The 22,914-nt window shown below is 41.5% G+C and overlaps 1 protein-coding gene across 1 annotated transcript in view; it reads right to left on the bottom strand.

Moving 5' to 3' along the window:
- Positions 1 to 1,102: 1,102 nt before the first annotated feature.
- LLPH (LLP homolog, long-term synaptic facilitation factor) overlaps positions 1,103 to 22,914 on the bottom strand; it is a 30,599-nt gene continuing 8,787 nt past the window's right edge. The window contains exons 2-3 of the mRNA XM_085653422.1: positions 2,348 to 2,572; positions 1,103 to 1,749 (exon numbers count right to left, since the gene is read on the bottom strand). Of these exons, the coding sequence (XP_085509548.1) occupies positions 1,583 to 1,749; positions 2,348 to 2,555 (375 nt within the window). The 5' untranslated portion in view covers positions 2,556 to 2,572 and the 3' untranslated portion in view covers positions 1,103 to 1,582. The remainder of the gene's footprint in view (positions 1,750 to 2,347; positions 2,573 to 22,914) is intronic.

Here is a 22,914-nt window from a genome sequence, read left to right as displayed (position 1 = left end):
TCCAGTGCTTACCACCAAGTGCAGCTGCATCCGGTGTCAAAACACCTCACCTCACAACATTCATAACGCCTGAAGATGCTTTTCAGTTTGTGTGAACGCCGTTTGGGATTGCGTCGGCATTAGCTATCTTCCAGAGGGTTGTGAGTGGTGTACTGAAAGGTATTATAAACATGCTGGTCTTCCAGGATGACATCTTAGTTTTGGGTGCTGATGTGGAGTTTTACAAGCATGTTCTGGGAGTGTTGCTCAGTAAGTTACAAGGAGCCAGTTGGATGGTCACCCTGAACAAATGCAAGTTTGTGGTGACGCAGGTGGAGTACTTGGGATGCAGGTTGTCGGGAGAAGGGGTGAAACCCAAGATGAAGTTACTCAAAGCCATTGAATGCGCCTTAAAACAACTGATATGGTACTTTTTCCAATTCTGAATTGAAAATAACGGATTACTTGATTTTGGGCCGAATCAATAATTCCACGATTGACAGCACAACAAATTTAAATTAAGGTTGGTAATTTCTCCGGGAAAGCGGGCAACAGCCCAAGTATTGTTTAGTGTGCCCATACCTTTTACCAGTAATGTTACAACAAAAGCATGACAGTCTTGATACCTCACAGGTGATGGAGGTATAGACCTCACACCCAGGGGCTATTTTGATATTTCAAAGAAAGGACAATCCAAACTCAGAGATGATGTAAGATTTCAACAAAACAGAAAACTGCAAACAAACCACAAAATTTGATCCCAGATGAAGTCTGTAGCTATGGGCATCTGTGTTGGCAGGAACACATACAGGCATTTGAAAAAGAGCAACACAGATCTTCTTAAAACTAACAGACTAAAAAGAAGCCAGGGAGAAGAGAGCTTGCAGACTCAAGACAGCAGTTTCTTTAGAATGAGAGAAAGGTGAAAAAGCACAAGATTTGGAAAAACCACAACATTAAAATGTAAGAATGGGAAATGTGAAACAAAAGAGAGAAGCTAATGTTAAAGAGAACGCTAGATAAACAAGCGAGCATTTACAGAGAAAAAAAACTACTAAGGACAAATGTATTCACATGAAAGATAACTTACTTTGAGTATAGGATAAAGATGACAAAAGTAGCATTTTAAGACAAATATATATACTGTATTAAAGTACAAAATTTGTTTTACAATTATAGTTGCTTTTTAAAATCATATGAAATTATGTTACCATACTTTGTCCCCCAAGCTTGCCCTCCTCTTGTGTAATCGGCCTTACATTATATGTTTCAGTTAATTTTCCATTTTCTGATAAGAAATATTGGTGCAAACAGTAAGAGGAACCACAATTCAAAATTCAACAAAGGCAATGCAGTACTTAAAATAGTCCGGATTATATATCAACCAGAGCTGGTGTACTTGGGAAAAAAAACCAATCATCCAATATATAAATTGATCTGTAAGCTGGTCAACTCTAAAGAGCATTGCTGAACTTCAAAGTTGTAGCAATCACCACATAAGTACCACTTGCAGGAAGCGGTTGTAATCAATGCTGCAGGACTGATTGGCAATGGCATCTTAACTTGTATGCAGAACGGGAACAGTCTTGTTTATTTAAGAAGACTACCATTGTACGTTTTTTGATTGTTTGTTCTTGCCTTTTGCTTTTACTCTTTGCCTCTTCAGCTTCTTTCTCTGTCTGGGATTCATCCACACCGGATACTGTCCATGCTCGTCTAAAAGGCTCTTTTTATTTCTTTTGTTATCAGTGTCCATCTTGCAACCTTCTCCTGAAAACAATAAGAAGTGGTTTGAACATGAATACCTGCCAATATACCCTTGTATGGGCAGATACTGTTAGGAGAAAAGAACAAAAATTCTTGCCTTGCTTAATTGCCATTAGAACATCTCTCAAGAGCAATAAATGTTAGGCCAGAAAATCAGTGTTAAAATAAGCACACTAAATTAAATTATTCGAAAGTAATACAGATAACACGCCTAGTTTCCAGAGTCAGAACTGTGAATACTGCAAGTGTAACATAAGGCACAGCAATAGTATGTACTGCTTAGTCATTCACAATGAAACTAGGCCAGGACAAACTGGGTATTCAAAATCTCTATCAGCTTACTAAAACAGTATGTATAAAATGGTACAGTGCGGATGTGATTGCTGATTTTGTATCATGCTGTAATTGTATTTTGAATTCTTGTAAGGCCGAATTCACATACTGAAGAAGCACCCACCTTCCATATTATTCTCCAATAAACGTTTCCAAACCACATTAAGAACTAGAGTGTAGGAAAAACAGGGACATCATACAGCTTTAGAACTCACTAGATAGAATAGTGTCAGAAATGTAAAAAATAAATTCTAACTAGCATACACACCGTCTGGCGCATTTGTTTCAGTGTCTGTTTTCTCGATGAGTTTCTCCGGAGCCACAACTGTTGCAATCTCTTTGACTTCTTCCATTAAGACATCACCACCACCATTCGATAGAACAGTTTTCAGTCGAGCAAGCTCCTTAGGTGCATTCTTTTTCCTCTTTTCAGCACGCATCTTTCTCTTCCACTTACTTCTTAAACTTTTTGCCATTTTGTGGGTTCTGTAAACTGAGGTTCCCAAATGGAAATATTGAGCCAATTAACCTTTATATTGTGATACTACATAAAAAGCATGTTTAAGTGCACTCGTGTTGGATAAACGTAATGAAAGGACAGCAAACAAGGCAAAACTAATCAAATAAAAAATTAACAGTGGATGACGTCAGTTTGAGTGCGAACTCATTTTACCAGTTAAACTGCCACCTGGCAAGAACTTTGCCATCGATAGGAATTAATGGCATTTACAGACAGGCTGTAGGTTTAACATGCGTAACACTAATAACTTGCATAGAACTTCAGCACGTCCCGTTATACGGAAGACAGAACTGGTGTTTATGTTCCACATCTATGAACTGCACCTAATCCCGTCGCCCCACACCCCCAACTTAATCATGTGTTGTCATGGCTGCCTAATCCTTTTCTTTGTGTAGGTAAAATACCTTGTTCAATAAGATAAAATGGTGACTTAACCATGGTTGCTGTCAAACCCAAAGGATTAGTGGGTCCTAAGTGCATAAAATATAAAATGACCAATGTATTTTCATCAGTGTATTGAATAAAGTCAAGTAACTACTGCAAGCAATGCTAACTTACCCAAGCACAATAACTTGCCAGATCTTGTTTAACAAACCAATAGGCCAAATTAACTTCATCAGGGTGTTCATATAAAGTGCTGTTAAAAAATGTTTAAACACGGAGTTCAAGCAAACCACTACAACACATGCAATTCAGTGTGACTTATTTAGAGTAAATGCAGTGCGCAAAGCATTAAAGCAAGCATTGACAAAGCCAATAAGTGTGTTGTACTCTCACATGAAGTAGACGCTGTTAGCCATGTAAGATCTTTAGTACCTTTATTCCAGTTGTACAGCAAGTCGGTTCACAGGTACATCAACAGGTAGTACAGGTAACAGGTTAAGGTAAGTAGGGTAGCCCAGTGGTCAATCCTTGGTACTATGTCACAGCAAACCCCCTTTGATGTATCAAACCCCACCAGGAGCAGCCTGTCTGCTGCTCAGCCCATCTGTAACTGTCATACCTCACCCAGTCAGACTCCCAACGTTCTATGCATCACAGCATTCTACTCCAAACACATACTGTGGCTGAACAGCAGGAGAACTGGGAAACTGCAAGATATGAAAATACTATGCAGGGCATAACATATCCCCCTTCTTTTAAAATGAAAAACAAAAGAGACATTTGTACTATGGAAATGCAACAATGCAATATGAGCTACCATATACAAAATACACTTGTAATTAAATAAATACAATAGATTGAGACAATAGGTAGCGTATAGCAAAAGGGAAACAAACCCGCATAAAGCACATATTGCCAAGTCTCAAACATAGCAAAATTACCCAAGAAAAGAATGAATCAAAACCAGGGATGTGCAAATAAGAACATCACGAGAGATAACGAACCATTCAAAGTAGAGAACGGATAGAATAAAACAATTGTAAAAATTGAGTACAACAACCCATTCTCTCCCAAAAACAAAAATGAGAAAGTGTCATCGCGTTAGACAAAAGGTAACCACCTTGCCACTGTATTTGAGTCTAACCCCCATGCATGCACAACCTGAGTAGGAAAAGACCTTGGAAAAACATGGGACCCATCCGACACATACCAACTCTATAGTACAATCCCTAAAGAAAGGGAACAAATGAAAAGCACAGTTCCTAGCATAAGGAAACTCACCTACGTTGTGAAGATGACTAAAAGCAAACCTTCACTCCTCTTGCGAGGTACAAAAACTCGAGATTATGACCCTAAAAACCACCCTAATGAAAGGGTCTAAGACTATAACAATGAATATGGGACCACATAACTAAAAGATACACCCTGTGTAGGGGAACCGTACCCATAAATCTAAACCAACCCAGAGAGGGTAAAATGTTATGTTAACTGGTGAAAACCAAGAAAACATGACCCGCGTCCGGGTTACCATAAGAAACTAATCTGTAAACCACGAATGGGAACAATTCCCATAAACTCACCTTAGTAAAGGCTGCGTGTAACGCACTATGGAAAAGGGGTCGTACCCAAACCATGACCATCCCTTATGTAAGGGAACTGTGAGTAGAAAACCATGACCATCCCTCATGTAAGGGAACTGTGAGTAGAAAACACACTCACCAACTCGCCTCAAAGGCCGCGAGTACCGCTTAATGTGTAACAAGACCACATACCCACCCCAGAGCAGGGGTTCCTATAACTCTAAATGGGAAGAAACTAGAACCAAACCCATACCCATCCCTAAAATAAGGGAACGTGTAAACACAGCCCCTTAAAGACACTAAGAGGGCAACCTGTGGAATTTGAACCACTGAGGACAAGACACCTCAACTTTACACTCACTAACAAAACCAGGCATACGTGTAGCCTCTGCCCAATAACACCACTAAATGGGCATCCCTAAACTAAGGGTACTGTAACTATGCAATGAGCGTAAACTGAACACATCCCTGAAACTAGAGATGAACCTGTGATTACCACCCCGACATAGATGTCCAACCCATATGTAGGGCAACGAATACTGTGGAAAATCACACTCCAAAAACACATTACATAAAAAATTTGCAAACATTTTACATGCAAAACATCTTAAAACTGTACGCCGCACCGGTGAGCGATCTCTCACCCGAAAACATTTCCACCGTTAGTGTTCCTAAATCACCAGTGCTCCGAATAGTCATACCATAATATTCAGCCCGAATGATCAGAAGCAGGATCAATCTCTGAATATAACTCTCTAAATGGCCAGCGCCAAAAAGTAGATCCAAGAAAATTTTGCCACCGGATACTCTTAAAGCTGAAGGAACCATAAACTTCCACTCACCGCTGGTGTACCAAACAATCACCTGGATCATCAACATCCCGCTCACACACCAGTTGAGACGACCTTCTCGATCATCTTCGTGCTTTAGATAACTTTATCAAACTTGGCGCACATGAAAAAAAAACTTGTTGGCAAAATTGCGTGGTTGTCAAATAACGTGGTTGGCCAAGTCTTCTCTCGGTGAACAATACTTGTGGGCGATTGCCAACCTCAAAATGGCGCCACGCTTCATCACGCCGTGTCGAGTGGCTCACGGCACGCTGTGTGTGCCAAGCGTCCAAAACAAGGCAAAGCAAACTCTGTAAGACGTCACAGAAGAACACCCTGAGCAGCGCGCGTCCCAACTGAGGTAAGATTTCACGCGCTATACAGAGCTCGTGCCACAGTTTGAATTTAAACTTAAATAGGCGGTTGAGAGTCACCGCGAGCAGGGGTCTCAAAACGGAATAAAAATCCATGACAAACCAAAAATTAGGTCTCACCTGCCGCTCCACGAAGAAAATCATACTTGACCATAACTTGCCACTGTCACTGCACATCACACACTTTCCATCATGTGAATTATCCACGCTGAGAATGGCCCACAATGCTCATATTTCTTTAAAACCACATCGCAGTGAGAGGAAACAACCATAAGATCCATCAAAACGTTGTAGAACCTTATACAAAACCACGTAAAACCATGAGACAAAAACGTATTTTCAAAGCCTTCAAATCACCACCAGATGTCAGACTTGACTTGCGCTGTATCCAAAATACACTGTAAATTGTAACTACTCCATCAAGCTCCTCCAAAGTAGCGCCAACAGCAGGAATCCTCAGAATATGGCACTAAACAGCAGTCCATGATTGTCTTGATCTTTGCTGCGCCTAAGAGCATGAAGATCAATTTTCCCAAGACTTTAACTTTCCTTTTAGGCGCAGAACTTGTGGGTGTACGCACAACCACACTGTACAGCACTCTGTTGCTGGGGCTGTCCGATGTACAGGACACTGGTGGGGTTGCGAAGAGTGCTGTGCCACTTTCCTTTGTAGCTTGAGTCATCTTGAGTTACTTCTTTTGTTGCGCTGTTTAAAATTTCTTCTTCTTGTTACTAAATCATCTCCAAGGGCATGTAGGGCAGTGAGTAAGTCTCCAACTCTCGCTCGTCGCCAAAAATATGTTGTACTCTCACATGAAGTAGACGCTGTTAGCCATGTAAGATCTTTAGTACCTTTATTCCAGTTGTACAGCAAGTCGGTTCACAGGTACATCAACAGGTAGAACAGGTAACAGGTTAAGGTAAGTAGGGTAGCCCAGTGGTCAGTCCTTGGTACTATGTCACAGCAAACCCCCTTTGATGTATCAAACCCCACCAGGAGCAGCCTGTCTGCTGCTCAGCCCATCTGTAACTGTCATACCTCACCCAGTCAGACTCCCAACGTTCTATGCATCACAGCATTCTCAACATTCTACTCCAAACACACACTGTGGCTGAACAGCAGGAGAACTGGGAAACTGCAAGATATGAAAATACTATGCAGGGCATAACAAAGTGTATCCTTGGCAAGTTGGAATGGCAGTATTTTGTTTATTATTTTTCACAAAGCAGGTCACAAAAAAGAAGGAAAAGAAAAAAAGAAGCATGAAGGCAGCCAAATGTGGCAGCCATATACCTGTAATAAAACCTTTACTTCAACAAATTAACCATTGAAAGTGATTTTAATAGAAGAGTACTTGTGTTTTCTAGAAAGCAAGTGTACTTGGAACAATTTAGAAACCCTGTTTTTTAATGCCCATTACAGGAAAATAGGACTGCCTTTGAAGCATTGTAATCTAAAACAGCTTAAACACACAAGGATGCCTACAAAATACAAGAGTAAAAAAGTATTTTTTTTTAAAAAGCATTTGCAAAGGTTAAGTACTGACCCTAGCACTAAAGCACACTTGGTGTACATGTGATAAGGAAAGGTGCTGACACTCGCAATGGAAGGGAGCCAATGGCTGAAGGGGGCTGCCCCACTGTCGTATCCTGTGGTGGGTGGAAGCAAAATTCGATTCACAGTTCTACAGACTAATGGATCAAAATGACAACCCAAAACTGCTCTGTATGTACATATGCATTTTTATTAATAAATGTTTTTACTACAGACTACCAAACAAAACAACTAAATCTGCGACTGGGCCCCGACCTACAATCAACCTACTAGTCATTGCTAATGTGCCTAATGCACCAGGAAAGAAAATCTCATGGTACAGCATGCCTACTATCCCTGTCCAGGTTGAATTAAAATCAATACACTGAGGCCCAAATCAGATGTCAACAAGCATTGAAAATGCAATAGGTCTCGCCTTTGATTAAGTTAAAGCCATTTGCTTTGCTAATGGTATTGCATAGCAAAGCAAATGGCTTTAACTTAATGAAAGGTGAGAACTATTGCATTTTTATGCTCGTTTTAAATATGGCATGTATATTGTGTTTTATCATATCGGGGTCATTTTTCCCTGAGGGGGCTGGCGCCATATTCCAATAATATATATATGAAAATACTTTGGGTTTTTTCAACATTTTTTCGCCCCCAACTCTGGCAGACTACAAATATTTTTTTTTCATGAGCTTCACTTGCAACTCGCAAGCATCATTTATGGTATTGTGTGGTAACATATGCATTATGTATTTATAGGTTTACTATTTAGTTGCATTCGGCTGTTTATATGTTCTTTTAACCCCTTCAGCGCTGGGCGAATTCCGCCGCGGTGCTGAAGGGTTCGAGCGCGGGCGGGCTCATGACGGAACGGTTCCGTCATGAGCACAGCTCAACCGTGGCTCATGACGGAACCGTTCCGTCATGAGCATGGAAGGGGTTAATGATGACATACTTCATTTGCCATATCTATTGCCATTTAAGTTCTGGTGCTGTTGGAAGGGCTGTGGTGTATTTTCAATGTGATTAGACACGATAGAACAACGTTCTTCTATGCCTGTTTGCCTATGTGTGGGAAGGGCTATAAAAGCCTGTATTACCATGGCACTAACAAGATTGAGAAAGGCTGCTTGACAGCCGAAACGCGTCTCTCCAGTCGTGGGGTCGGGGGTGACCCAGAGTAATAAAGAAGCCTTATACCTGCTGTCCGGAGTGCGTGCCTTCTTCCAGTGTGGAGCAGGAGTTTGGATGAAGAGATAGAGATAGATGTGTGTGTGTGTGTGTACTAATATCGAGACTGTAGATACAACTATTGAAGTAGACCTCGACTGTAAAGAATGTATTTAAATGAAAAAGTTGTAAGGAGAGAGTAGAGTGAGAAGAGAGAGGAACGTAGAAAAGAAGAGAGAGAGAGAGAGGAAGAGGGGAAAACCTCACACCATAATACCTGAATTCTCGTTCAATCTTCCAGGCATGGGACTACATTCCAATCTCTCAGAACCCATCACAAACCTGATTGTTATGTCTCTCATGATGCACTTTGGTGCAGGGGTAGTTCACTAAAGTCAGTCGCCTACAGGGGGGCCCTGTGCAACGAAATTTACCACGGTAGAGCCCAGGACTTCCCATGCACACTGCCAAGAAAGTGATCAAGAACTAGTCATCTAAGAGGCACTGTCCATGCACAATCTCAGGGTGGAAGACTGTGCCGGTGTAGTTCACAAGATTCAGTCACCCACGAGGTGAGGTCAATGCATTTTTTGTTTTCCAGTTTTATGTAGCACGAACTCGACCCGGAGGTATTGGAGTTGCTTTACATGAGCACCAGTTACATTAAAGAAGGACACATACATTTTATGGCAGGCATGGGGAGATTAAGTTGTGTGCCCAGAATCACAGTAAGCTGAGCAGAGGCTGAAGCTCGAACCTGGTTCCCCAGCGACAAAGTCGGAAGTTCTGCCATTACGCCACATTCTCTTCACAAGTCAGTGACCTACGGGGATCTATGCAGTGAAATCCACCACAACGGAGCCTACGACTCATAGTACGCACTCCTACTGGTGAAGTAGTTCACGAGAGCCAGTCACCTGAGGGGCCCGGTGCAGCGAAATCCAGCCCAACAGAGCCCACGGCCCAGTGCACACTCGCAGAAGTGTAAGCTCACACAATCCTGTCACCTATGGAGCTCTGGTGAAATATTCACCCACAAGAAATCCCGCAATGCACTAGGCACACTGTTCGACTGGGGTGGCGTCAGTTCAAAAGAGCCTGACACCTATGGGGCCCTGTGCAGAAAATTCAGCAGAGCTCCCAACACACGCTCTCGGAGGTGCTGGCGAGGTTCACAAGAGCCACTCACTTACGGGTCTCTGCGCAGTGAAACCCACCATCCACGTGTAACCCCACGGCACACCAGACTCCCTCCCACTAGTGACTGGGTGGGTGTTGAGACCTTGCCGACTATAGGCCTTTGCCATAGGGAAATCTGTAGCGGCTGAGCACGTCACCCACCGAGCACCCACGCACGTGTTCGGTAAGGGCGTCTGATCCAAAGTTACCCCATTAGAGATTTTTCACCACAGAAAAACAGCCTAAAGACACCTGGCGATCTGACACAACCGCTAGCGCCTAGAGGTCGTTTGAAGGGCAGGAGGTGCTGTATAAAGACCTTGCAGCATAGAATAAACATACACTCCTCTAGCAGACAGCGGAAAGCTGTTTGCAGAAAATAGATTTCCCTACCACATCACACGTCAGGCTGCGGGAGCATCTCAAATGCTCAGACGCTCTCCTCAGAGTTGGCGTGCCCTCTGCCATCTGAGAGCCATTAGCGGGGCGCGTGGGGACACCCCAGCTGTGTTGTGGCTGACCAGAGGAACTTCAGGACAAAGAGGCGAAGCTAGTAACCACAACCCGGCCTGGGGCAGCAGACAAGCGCTCGCCATAGCGCTGTTTATATTTGCATCGCCTGCACTTTGAAAGCGAAATCGCGATGTAATAATGAACACGCAGCGCCCTATCTCCTTTTGGGGGGGCCCCATCAGGACTGGATCTCTGAGGCTTGTTTACATAACACACCTCTGAGATAAGACATTGCTTCAAGACAGCCGTGAAGCAGGAGACCCAGTCCGGATGGGCTGTCCCAAAAGGTCAAAGGGGGGTAACACAGAAGCCTCATTTTAAATGGGAAGCCACCGTTTACCATAAATGGTGACGCTACCCAAAGAAAAGGAGGGGTGGGGCTTCAAGCCCCCTTCTGAAATATACTCACCGACAATATGTCACGCCGATGCGAGCAGCGCATGCGTGCTGGAACGCAGGTCTGGGAGACCTAAAAAGTGTCTTGGACACACATTTCTTTTTTTAAATAGTTGCAAGCTTTTGTACTAACCCACCTGGGAATTCTTAGGTCCTATTCAATGCAGACTTCTATTTTGATTGCAAAATCAATGACATTCTCAGAAAAGCTGCTTTACAACTCTTTACTTAGGACAGCAGTCCAGCACCACTTAAGGCTGAACACGGAGTCAAACTACCAACAGTTTTAGTCTCATCTTGGATAAATTACTAAAACATCTTCAATGCAGGGTTACTAAAATCCCATATATACTACACTGCAAAGAATCTAAAGGCAGACAGCCTTGATGTGCACGAGTTAAATAAACACTGCAAGAACATTTTCACTTTAAAAGCACAACCCTGGCTTGCAAGACACCACAGCATCAAACTCAAAATTCTGCACAACATGAATATGGTTGCAGGGCAAGAGATTCCCAATGCATCCATCGGTTCGCTATGGAGTCAAGTTGAAAGACATGGAGAAAGAACCCTACCTGGCCTGGAATCCTGCCCATGGAACAAGTTGGGCACAACCGTAAGGTGCTAACCAATGCAACAAAAACCCACAAGTAGTTAGAAATCCGCACCTTTATGTTGACTTTTCAGACTTCTTATCCAAACAAGAATACAAGTGTCTGCTGCTTCGGGATGCAGTACATCTGGAACCAGGGCACCCTGAAACTGTCCCTCGAAAGTGAGGCACCAGTTCCACCGTCCTCTAAACACCACAGGGATCCAACAGATTGTAACCAGCACTGATGACGCTGCCAGGTGGAGTTTTATGTAACCAAGTGACAATGCTGTACACTGTCAAGCTACTTCATCCATCGTTTTCAAAGAGCCATAGATAGGGCACATGGTACATATAGAGTTGTTCCTGTAAATACATTTCTTGAAGACCACGAGGCAGCAAAACACATTAATGGAAGTAATGCTTAAATTACACTCAGCCACTGGCTGTTGCTTGAGGCCACATACTAGACCATTGTTTTTCACCAACTATGCCACTCCAGGCAGAGATCTGCTATATGGAAGTCAGTCTTGGTCCTACTGCAATAGGAACAGCCTGTCCACAACTGCTATACCAGGTCCACTCTAAATTAGAACAAAAGTACCCACACATGGATTTCAGCCTATGTAGGCTTCATCAATGAAGTAAAGCTTGAGTTATGTGGCACATCATTGCACACCTGTCCCACAAAGGAAGTCTACTGCAAAAAAAAAAATTGACAGAAGAAATGCTTGGATTAATTTAAGACACTACCGATTGATTGGGAAGCACTGAAAACCGTTTTCGTTGTTATTGCTGAAGATGATGGTTCCAAGCGCCCTGTTACACTATCTAGAAAGCAACTGTTGAAAAATCCAAAATGAGAAACATTCTGAAGGTCCAAGTAGGGAAACTGCCATGTTAAGAGTTTCAAGTAATTTATTCTTCACATGCTAAACAAGGTTCATTCACCCAAGCTTCAAGCCTCCTGGGAAACAAGTCAGATTGGGCTCCAAAACAAGCACTGACAACGCCAACAGGTCTTGCCTATGTGAGATTTATTGGCTTTGCTACTGTTTTTTTAATAGCCATGTTGCAAATGGCTGTAAGTAATATAAAAAAGCATTATGCCACAGCCATATAGAGCTTTTTTATTTTCAGAATTGGTGCACTGAAGCTAGCGCTGCTGTACAATGTGGCTAAAATATCACTGACAAAGCCACTAGATCTCACATAGGCGAGACCTATTGGCTTTGCCAATGCTTGGTTTTGGAATGTCATGTGGTAAGTTATAAGTATTTATATACAGTTTATACTGGCAGAATAGCTAATGTTATAGAATGGAAAATGTCCTTGCCAAGGTTTTAGTGTGTCCAGATTCAGAAGCATTTTAGGACCATACAAAAAATGTGCAATATATATGCGCTGCGTGCAACATAAGTTGTAGGTTGACAAAAAAATCCAATAGGTAACAGCTTACATTACAGTGATGCTTTAGGCTGTGTTACTTTGGGTGCAATGGTTACAAAGAACCAATAAAGCACTTCTGACTGCTTGTTCATTAGTAAAACATAATATTCTGTGGCTTTCCTTGAACTTTTGGCCCCTCTGCCACTGCATCATTCAAAAAAAGGCCCTAGTGCCTGCAAGATAATTGCACTTGTGACTGCTTGTTTAGTAGTAAAATATAACAATAATTGGTGTTCAGCAGGTTTCCTAGAGCTTTTGGCACCTGTACCACTGCACCTGCTGCACCATTCAAATCACGGACCTTGTAACTGCACTTGTGACTGCTTGTTTAGTAATGAAATATTGCAATAATCAGTGCTCAGTGGGTTTTCCAACCAATTGACCCCTGTGCCTCTGAACCTGCTACACCACTGAAATCATAACCCTAGTGCCTGCAAGGTCAAAAATAGGAAATCTTTTATATCCAATATTATAAGTGTTCCGAAGAAGGCTGTGGCATCTTAGTGTTCTATGCCTGTTGCTATGTACTATAGAATGTTATGATGTAAATAGCAGGGTCTGTTCATTGTTAGCTGAGGACTGTAACCTGAAGCAGCTGCTTGTAGTTGCTGTCCGTGGATGGGATCCTTTCTTAGGAATAAACCTATCAACATGAATATGGTGTACCCTCTTTATTACACTTGGCGACTGAGGATGACTATGGAAGGATCTCAACACTAAAGCAAGAAGGACTTTCATTTGATCAAGATTTGTTCTTCTACTTATCAAAGGTACTGTTTAAAAAGTTTTTTTTTTAAAACAAGAAGAAGGGAGGAAAATCGTCTTTCCGCTAATGTTATTTCTGGCCGTTAGACTTGCTTCTCTGTTAATTGTGTGAGAGGCTGGACTCCTGCGAAGCACCGCTTCTGATGCGCTTTATAAATCGTCATGCTATTTGATGAAATGCACCCCTGTTAAACATCGCTCCTGTTGTGCTTTGAAAACTATAGCATTTTTGGTGACATCGTGGTATCCTATCAAGAGCAATCTTTCCTTCGCTTAACACGGCCTTTGGTAACGGTTGGTCAATGGAGGAGTGAAACGACATTGTTTTCCATTGAATCTACACGCGCCTTACCTTGGAACTCCAACACTTGGCGCTCGAGTGGCGTTCTTCTTGGCATGCGCTGCGGGTGATTGTGGCTGGCAGAGGTTGACTGACGTTCTCTTTACTCGGCCTCATTCTTCTCAACACTGTGTTCGAGCCGTGTCTCCCCTGGGCTTCGCTTCCATTGTTGCTTCACGCTTAACACGTCACTCCGTCACGAAACGTCCGTTGTCACGGCGACCTTCACGCTTCATACGTCGACGTGACGGCCATTTTGGGAAACTGCATAACAACGCTATGAATTTACTTTAATTGGTGCAAATGACGAAACGTTGCTCTGGGATACAACGAAGCGGACGCTAGCGTTATACTTCAACTACACAGGTACTTCCTTGTGTGTCATACCAGTGATACACACACTATTGATTCAATGAAGCGGACGCTGGTGTTATACTTCAATTTCTCTGCCTAACACCACAGGTATTTCCTCGTGTGTCACACCAGTGATACACACACTTACAATTAACACAACATTACTCTTCAACAGTGACACACTCACTTAAGCGGTAAGCCAGTGGTGGAATAAGGAATATTATTAATCCTCATTGTTACATTGTGTGTCCAGACAGTGACACACACACTTTGCGAGTTACTACCACAGTACAATTATTTATTTCATAGATTTTGGGGTATGTCTGATGTGTAATGCTTAGTTAAGCAATCTGAGTGTCTCAATAATTTTCATTTTGTTAACATTTGTTATACAGCATGCAGAATGTAACTGCACCTCCGTTTTTCTTGTCATCTCCTGGAGACCCACCCATTAGATGGCAAAAATGGCGCAAGGTGTTTGAGCGATATGCTAGGGTATGTGGGGCTTCGTTAGGTCCGGAAAGGAAAACAGCGTTACTACTTCATTGCTTAGGCTCAGAAGGTCAAGACGTATTTGACCATCTTCCTGAGCTTGAAGATCGTACCCTCAATGAATATGAGATATGCATGGCAAAATTGGACAAACACTACTTGCCAAAGGTCAGCACAATACTAGAGAGGTACCATTTTGGTCGCAGATCGCAATTAGACGAAGAGAGCATTGAAAATTATATAACTTCTCTTAAGAAGCTAGCCTCCTCTTGTAAATTTGGTGCCACTCTAGATGAGCGAATACGAGATCAATTTATGTTGGGCTGCAACATTGAAAAAGTTAGAGAAGAGCTATGTGTTGTGTGGTGTCTTTTTAATTAGTAGCTAGTTGGTTGGAATGCCCTGATGTCAGGAGCATGATGTAGGTCTGTTCCAGGTTGCTTAGTTACTGTAAAAGAATGTTTGTACTTCACTTCGTGTTCTGTACTGACCGGTGCTGGAGGGTCTCTGTTATCCGCACTGGTGGGTTTATTTATCTGCAACTTAAGAATAAAACTATTTTATTCAACTACGGTTTGGAACCCGTCTTTACATTGGCGACGAGGATGGGATCCGAACCCACACGTGCAAAGCACAATTATTTAGGACACAAAATTTCAGGGGAGGGCATCTCTCCTAAAGTTGATTTGATCAGTGCTCTCAACAATGCCATTAAGCCTTATGATAAAGATTCTCTGAGGTCCTTTTTAGGACTTGGGGAATATTATGCTAAGTTTGTACAGGGTTATGCTTTAGTTGTTGAGCCTTTGAGACAATTGCTTAGGAAAGGAGTGTCTTTTGTTTGGTCTGAAGATCATGACAAGGCTTTTGTAAAGGTTAAAGAGCTCATTTCTAGAGCTCCTGCTTTAAAAACGTTTGATCCCTGTGGAGAATCGGTAGTAACTGTTGATGCCAGTTCTATTGGTCTTGGGGCTGTTTTCACTCAATTTGTAGGCGGTAAGGAAAGAACCATTTCATTTATTTCTAGAGCCTTGAAAGGTGCTGAGCTTCATTACAGTACGATTGAAAGGGAGGCGCTGGCGTGCGTGTGGGCTGTAGAAAAGTTCAAGAACTTTTTATGGGGTAAATCATTCAGGTTGATCACTGATCATAAACCTTTAGTGTTTATGATGGATGGTGTACGTTCTGGCAATGCTTCTTCCAGACTCATTAGACTTATTGCTAGGTTACAAGAATTTAATTTTAAGATTGAGCATATTTCTGGAGGGAAAAACATCACTGCAGACTGTTTGTCTAGATTACCTGCTGAAAATGTCACTGATGATTCCTTTGTAGATAATCATGAATGTGTAGTTGCTTTGGTGGATGTGTTTAACAGTTGTGAAGGAAAAATTTCTGAAGCCGATTGGGTCAAATTTTATAGTGAAGACATTTTGATTAACAAAGTGAAAGATTTTTTGATCCGTGGTTGGCCTCCTTTCAGGAATCTTGAAGCGGGGTTACACAGTTTTGCACAAATCTCAAGTGAACTTAGTGTTGAAAATGGATTTTTGGTCAGACATAGTGTGTTAGTTCCCCCTGTGGGTCTCAGGAATAGGCTAATAGAATTAGCTCATCTTGGTCACAATGGTGTTTCTGGAACTAAGAGAGCTCTTAGACAACATTATTGGTGGCCAGGTATGGATGCTTCAGTGGAGAGATTTGTGGATGCTTGTGCTGTTTGTGTTCGTTCTGATAAGCATTACAAGGTTTCCACTGAGCCCATTGGTTTACAGGAAACTCCTAAGGGTCCTTGGCAGAAGGTATCCATTGACTTTTCAGGTCCTTATGACATCTTAGGAAGACAACACAGATTTCTTATTGTGTTAATTGACAATTTTTCTAAATGGATTTACCACACTTTTGTGGAACATCCCAACACGGATGAAGTGATTATGTTTCTAGATAAAGTGTTTATTATTGAGGGTTTTCCTAGGATACTTATGTCTGATAATGGTGTCCAGTTTGTTTCATCTAAAATGGTTTCCTTTTTAAAAAAGTGTGGCATTAGAGCTGAGCGTGCTCCTTTATATTGTCCAAAAGCCAATGGTCAAGTGGAGAGGGCTAATAGGTTTGTCAAGGATGGTATTCAATGTGCTTTGGAGAGTAAGAAGAATGTGTTTGATTTTCTTAATGAGAAGATTCGGGCATATCATACCGTGCCGCATTCGGTGACGGGAGTTTCTCCCTTTTATTTGATGAGAGGAAGAGGGTGTTGTACTCTAGTTTCACCATCATTTGAATTAGATGTTCATAAAGATTTTGAGAAAACTGTTGATAAGGTGAAAGATTGTTTAGATGAGGCTGCATCTAAAAATAAGGTTTATCATGATGAAATACACAGGACCAAGTACAAGGACGTTAGTGTTGGTGATTGGGTACGCATAGTTAATCCTGGTCTGCCACGCAAAGGTGTGTCTAGATTTTCTGCTCCTGTGCAAGTAATTAATGTCTCTGAAACTGCTGTTCTTTTACATGAGAGGGTGGTGGAATAAGAGTTCTATAATTCTTCTTAAACCTGGGCAAGAAAAGTTGTTTAATGCACCTGACGCAGATGAGTCTTTTTGGGATGTAGGATCTTCCAACGATAAAGGTGCATGTGTTCCTAATCTTTCATACTCTGTTGATAGTACACATGTAGCTAGTACTTCTTCTGATAATACTTCCAAGTCATGTTTTGATGTGACTGTTTCTGATCCTCATAATATTTCTTCTTCTGAGGAGTTGATTCCTGAGGGGGTTTCTTTTGAGGCTCCTGTAAAAAGGATTGTGAAATTACCTAAAAAATTCGAAGATTTTGTTTTAAAATGATTTGTTTTTCTTTTGTTTTCTTTATTTGTTTTATTGGGTTTTATTTTTAAAAAAAAGAGGGGACATGTTGTGTGGTGTCTTTTTAATTAGTAGCTAGTTGGTTGGAATGCCCTGATGTCAGGAGCATGATGTAGGTCTGTTCCAGGTTGCTTAGTTACTGTAAAAGAATGTTTGTACTTCACTTCGTGTTCTGTACTGACCGGTGCTGGAGGGTCTCTGTTATCCGCACTGGTGGGTTTATTTATCTGCAACTTAAGAATAAAACTATTTTATTCAACTACGGTTTGGAACCCGTCTTTACATTGGCGACGAGGATGGGATCCGAACCCACACGTGCAAAGCACAATTATTTAGGACACAAAATTTCAGGGGAGGGCATCTCTCCTAAAGTTGATTTGATCAGTGCTCTCAACAATGCCATTAAGCCTTATGATAAAGATTCTCTGAGGTCCTTTTTAGGACTTGGGGAATATTATGCTAAGTTTGTACAGGGTTATGCTTTAGTTGTTGAGCCTTTGAGACAATTGCTTAGGAAAGGAGTGTCTTTTGTTTGGTCTGAAGATCATGACAAGGCTTTTGTAAAGGTTAAAGAGCTCATTTCTAGAGCTCCTGCTTTAAAAACGTTTGATCCCTGTGGAGAATCGGTAGTAACTGTTGATGCCAGTTCCATTGGTCTTGGGGCTGTTTTCACTCAATTTGTAGGCGGTAAGGAAAGAACCATTTCATTTATTTCTAGAGCCTTGAAAGGTGCTGAGCTTCATTACAGTACGATTGAAAGGGAGGCGCTGGCGTGCGTGTGGGCTGTAGAAAAGTTCAAAAACTTTTTATGGGGTAAATCATTCAGGTTGATCACTGATCATAAACCTTTAGTGTTTATGATGGATGGTGTACGTTCTGGCAATGCTTCTTCCAGACTCATTAGACTTATTGCTAGGTTACAAGAATTTAATTTTAAGATTGAGCATATTTCTGGAGGGAAAAACATCACTGCAGACTGTTTGTCTAGATTACCTGCTGAAAATGTCACTGATGATTCCTTTGTAGATAATCATGAATGTGTAGTTGCTTTGGTGGATGTGTTTAACAGTTGTGAAGGAAAAATTTCTGAAGCCGATTGGGTCAAATTTTATAGTGAAGACATTTTGATTAACAAAGTGAAAGATTTTTTGATCCGTGGTTGGCCTCCTTTCAGGAATCTTGAAGCGGGGTTACACAGTTTTGCACAAATCTCAAGTGAACTTAGTGTTGAAAATGGATTTTTGGTCAGACATAGTGTGTTAGTTCCCCCTGTGGGTCTCAGGAATAGGCTAATAGAATTAGCTCATCTTGGTCACAATGGTGTTTCTGGAACTAAGAGAGCTCTTAGACAACATTATTGGTGGCCAGGTATGGATGCTTCAGTGGAGAGATTTGTGGATGCTTGTGCTGTTTGTGTTCGTTCTGATAAGCATAACAAGGTTTCCACTGAGCCCATTGGTTTACAGGAAACTCCTAAGGGTCCTTGGCAGAAGGTGTCCATTGACTTTTCAGGTCCTTATGACATCTTAGGAAGACAACACAGATTTCTTATTGTGTTAATTGACAATTTTTCTAAATGGATTTACCACACTTTTGTGGAACATCCCAACACGGATGAAGTGATTATGTTTCTAGATAAAGTGTTTATTATTGAGGGTTTTCCTAGGATACTTATGTCTGATAATGGTGTCCAGTTTGTTTCATCTAAAATGGTTTCCTTTTTAAAAAAGTGTGGCATTAGAGCTGAGCGTGCTCCTTTATATTGTCCAAAAGCCAATGGTCAAGTGGAGAGGGCTAATAGGTTTGTCAAGGATGGTATTCAATGTGCTTTGGAGAGTAAGAAGAATGTGTTTGATTTTCTTAATGAGAAGATTCGGGCATATCATACCGTGCCGCATTCGGTGACGGGAGTTTCTCCCTTTTATTTGATGAGAGGAAGAGGGTGTTGTACTCTAGTTTCACCATCATTTGAATTAGATGTTCATAAAGATTTTGAGAAAACTGTTGATAAGGTGAAAGATTGTTTAGATGAGGCTGCATCTAAAAATAAGGTTTATCATGATGAAATACACAGGACCAAGTACAAGGACGTTAGTGTTGGTGATTGGGTACGCATAGTTAATCCTGGTCTGCCACGCAAAGGTGTGTCTAGATTTTCTGCTCCTGTGCAAGTAATTAATGTCTCTGAAACTGCTGTTCTTTTACATGAAAGAGGGTGGTGGAATAAGAGTTCTATAATTCTTCTTAAACCTGGGCAAGAAAAGTTGTTTAATGCACCTGACGCAGATGAGTCTTTTTGGGATGTAGGATCTTCCAACGATAAAGGTGCATGTGTTCCTAATCTTTCATACTCTGTTGATAGTACACATGTAGCTAGTACTTCTTCTGATAATACTTCCAAGTCATGTTTTGATGTGACTGTTTCTGATCCTCATAATATTTCTTCTTCTGAGGAGTTGATTCCTGAGGGGGTTTCTTTTGAGGCTCCTGTAAAAAGGATTGTGAAATTACCTAAAAAATTCGAAGATTTTGTTTTAAAATGATTTGTTTTTCTTTTGTTTTCTTTATTTGTTTTATTGGGTTTTATTTTTTAAAAAAAGAGGGGACATGTTGTGTGGTGTCTTTTTAATTAGTAGCTAGTTGGTTGGAATGCCCTGATGTCAGGAGCATGATGTAGGTCTGTTCCAGGTTGCTTAGTTACTGTAAAAGAATGTTTGTACTTCACTTCGTGTTCTGTACTGACCGGTGCTGGAGGGTCTCTGTTATCCGCACTGGTGGGTTTATTTATCTGCAACTTAAGAATAAAACTATTTTATTCAACTACGGTTTGGAACCCGTCTTTACACTATGGCAGAAGGATGAACCGACACTAGATGATGTGGTAGTCATCGCTAAAAGGATTGAACATTCAATAAAATGTGTAGATGTTATTAAGAAAAATGGTGATGTTAAAAGGAAAAGTTCAGTCCAAGCAATCAAAAGTAACATGAAAGAAGAGGTAGAACACAAAGAGGTCAAGAAGAGAGGAGTATTCAATGAGCCACAGAGTAAATTCAACTTGTCTCTAGTCAAATGCTTTGGCTGTGGGAAAATGGGTCACTTTGCTAATGATAAACGTCCCGGTTGGAAAGCCACCTGCACCAAATGTAAGAGGAAGGGACATTTATCCATAGCATGTAAAGGAAAAAATTATAAAGGCAAGATCAATGAAGTTGATTATGATGTGGGTGATGATTTTGTAACTTTTGAAGATGTAGACTGCGGTCAAATTCAACTTCAAGTCATACAAAATGGGGAAAGTAAAAATTGTCCGACGGATGAGATTCTTGTTGAAGGGAAACCAACTAGAGTCCTTTTTGATTCTGGGGCCAAAATCACCATAATATCAAAGGCATTCTATCTCAAAGAGATGAAACATAAAACTAAGGTTTTTCATCCAGACATTAGACCGTATGCCTATGGTGGTGAATCAATACACTTATTTGGCTATTTCTGGGGTCTAATAGATTACAAGAACAGGCTAACTAAAGCAAAAGTGTACATTTCTCAAAAGGGTGATAGCATACTAAGTTGGTTTCACCAAAAAGATTTGGGAGTGATATTAGATCCTAATTCCTCACCATCTATCGTTCTAAAAGAAAATTTCCAATCTAAGTCTATCTCAAGCATCCATCAAATTTCTGACAATGAATTCTCACACATGTTGAGAGAGAAATTCCCTAATGTTTTTTGTACTAATGTAAATGTATGTATGTGTCTTGTAAAGCGCACTGCTGCCCTGAGGCGTCGTGGCGCTGTAGACCACTGGGGAACCCGTCCTGGCTATCCCTGTGAGATGGTCACTCCTGGGTATCTCCAAGGTGAAACCAGGCATCCCCGGCGAATGTGGGGGGCCGTTGTGGAGATGAGGCAAGCTAATGCCCAGAGTTGCCGAGTGTGTTCCTGGTTAGAGTAGGTACCCAGGCGAGAATTATCGAGTCCGTTTTGACCCTGGTCCACGACCCTGCCGCGTCGGTAATTGAACCCTGGTCCCTGGCCAATTCTCTGCTTGCGGATCTGCCGCCTCTAACCAGTGAGCCACACCTCTAGGTTGTCTCAGAGGTTACGTTCACCACATTCGCTTGGTCAAGGATGCGAAACCTGTTTGTTGTAAAGTACGCAATGTCCCTGTTGCTGTTAGGGATAAGGTTAAAACTGAGTAGGTGAGACTTAAAGCAGAAGGGGTTATTGAGGAAGTTGAGGCAACGCAATGGGTTGCTCCGGTAGTGGCCGCACTTAAACCTGATGGCTCTATCCGTTTGTGTGTGGACCTCAGAGAATTGAATAAGAGTGTAATTGTTGATCGGTTTCCTTTACCAAAAATAGCTGACATGTTAATGTTGTTAAAAGGGGCAAGAGTGTTCAGCACACTAGATCTGAGATCAGCATATCATCAGATCAGATTAGATAAAGACTCAAAAGATCTGACTGCTTTTGTTACTCCTTATGGAACATACAGGTTTCTTAGGCTTCCGTTTGGTTTGGTATCAGCCGCGTCTGTGTTTCAGAGGGCTTTGGAGAATGTGTTGGAAGGCCTAAGCGGCGTCAGAATTTATCAGGATGACATATTGATCTTTGGAGTGGACAATAAGGAACATGATACGAGACTCTTAGAGGTGTTGAACAGACTTAATGATTTTAGATTGACTGTTAAGATTGACAAATGTAAATTTAGGAGAAATTCAATTGATTATCTTGGTCACACTATCTCGGAAGGTGGTGTATTACCGAAAGAGGGTTTGATCACCTCGATACAGAAAATGGCCTCTCCAACTAATAAGGAGGAATTGATGAGTTTTTTGGGTATGGCAGAATATTATAGTAAGTTTGTTCAAGATTTTGCCTCGTTGTGTGTGAATATGAGAGCTTTATTGCGCAAGGGTTGTGAGTTTGTTTGGAATGAGGCGTGTGAAAAGGAGTTTTGCTTTCTTAAAGAAAAGTTAAACTCAGCCCCCAAGTTAAGCAGCTTTGACCCAGACAAAAAAAAAAATCGATTCTAATAACTGATGCCAGTCTGAAAGGGCTGGGAGCAGTTCTTCTTCAAAGGACCGGTGGCAAGGATGACGTTATTCTATTTTTGTCAAGGAGTTTAAGGGGCGCAGAACAGAGATACTCCGTAGTGGAAAGAGAGGCTCTAGCAATTTACTGGTCTGTGAAGAAACTCAAGAACTTGCTGTGGGGTAGTGTTTTTGAAGTTAGGACAGATCACAAGCCGCTCTGCGAAATTTTCAAGAAAAAGGGCATTGATGCTGTCTCTAGTAGAATCACTAAATGGGTTGTAGGTTTACAAGACTATAATTTTGACATCAAGTATCTTCCTGGCGTAGAGAACAAAGTGGCTGATGCACTTTCTCGCCTTGTGCTTAAAGATGAAGTAGAGGATGAAAATGAGAATGAGCAAGATGCGGAATTAGTGTGTGTTATTGAAGAAAACATCGTTGACAAAG

This window comes from Triturus cristatus, chromosome 4_1, assembly GCF_964204655.1.
Source record: "Triturus cristatus chromosome 4_1, aTriCri1.1, whole genome shotgun sequence".
In the NCBI taxonomy this organism is placed as follows: Eukaryota; Metazoa; Chordata; class Amphibia; order Caudata; family Salamandridae; genus Triturus; species Triturus cristatus.
This window is presented reverse-complemented; position numbering and strand designations above follow the sequence as displayed.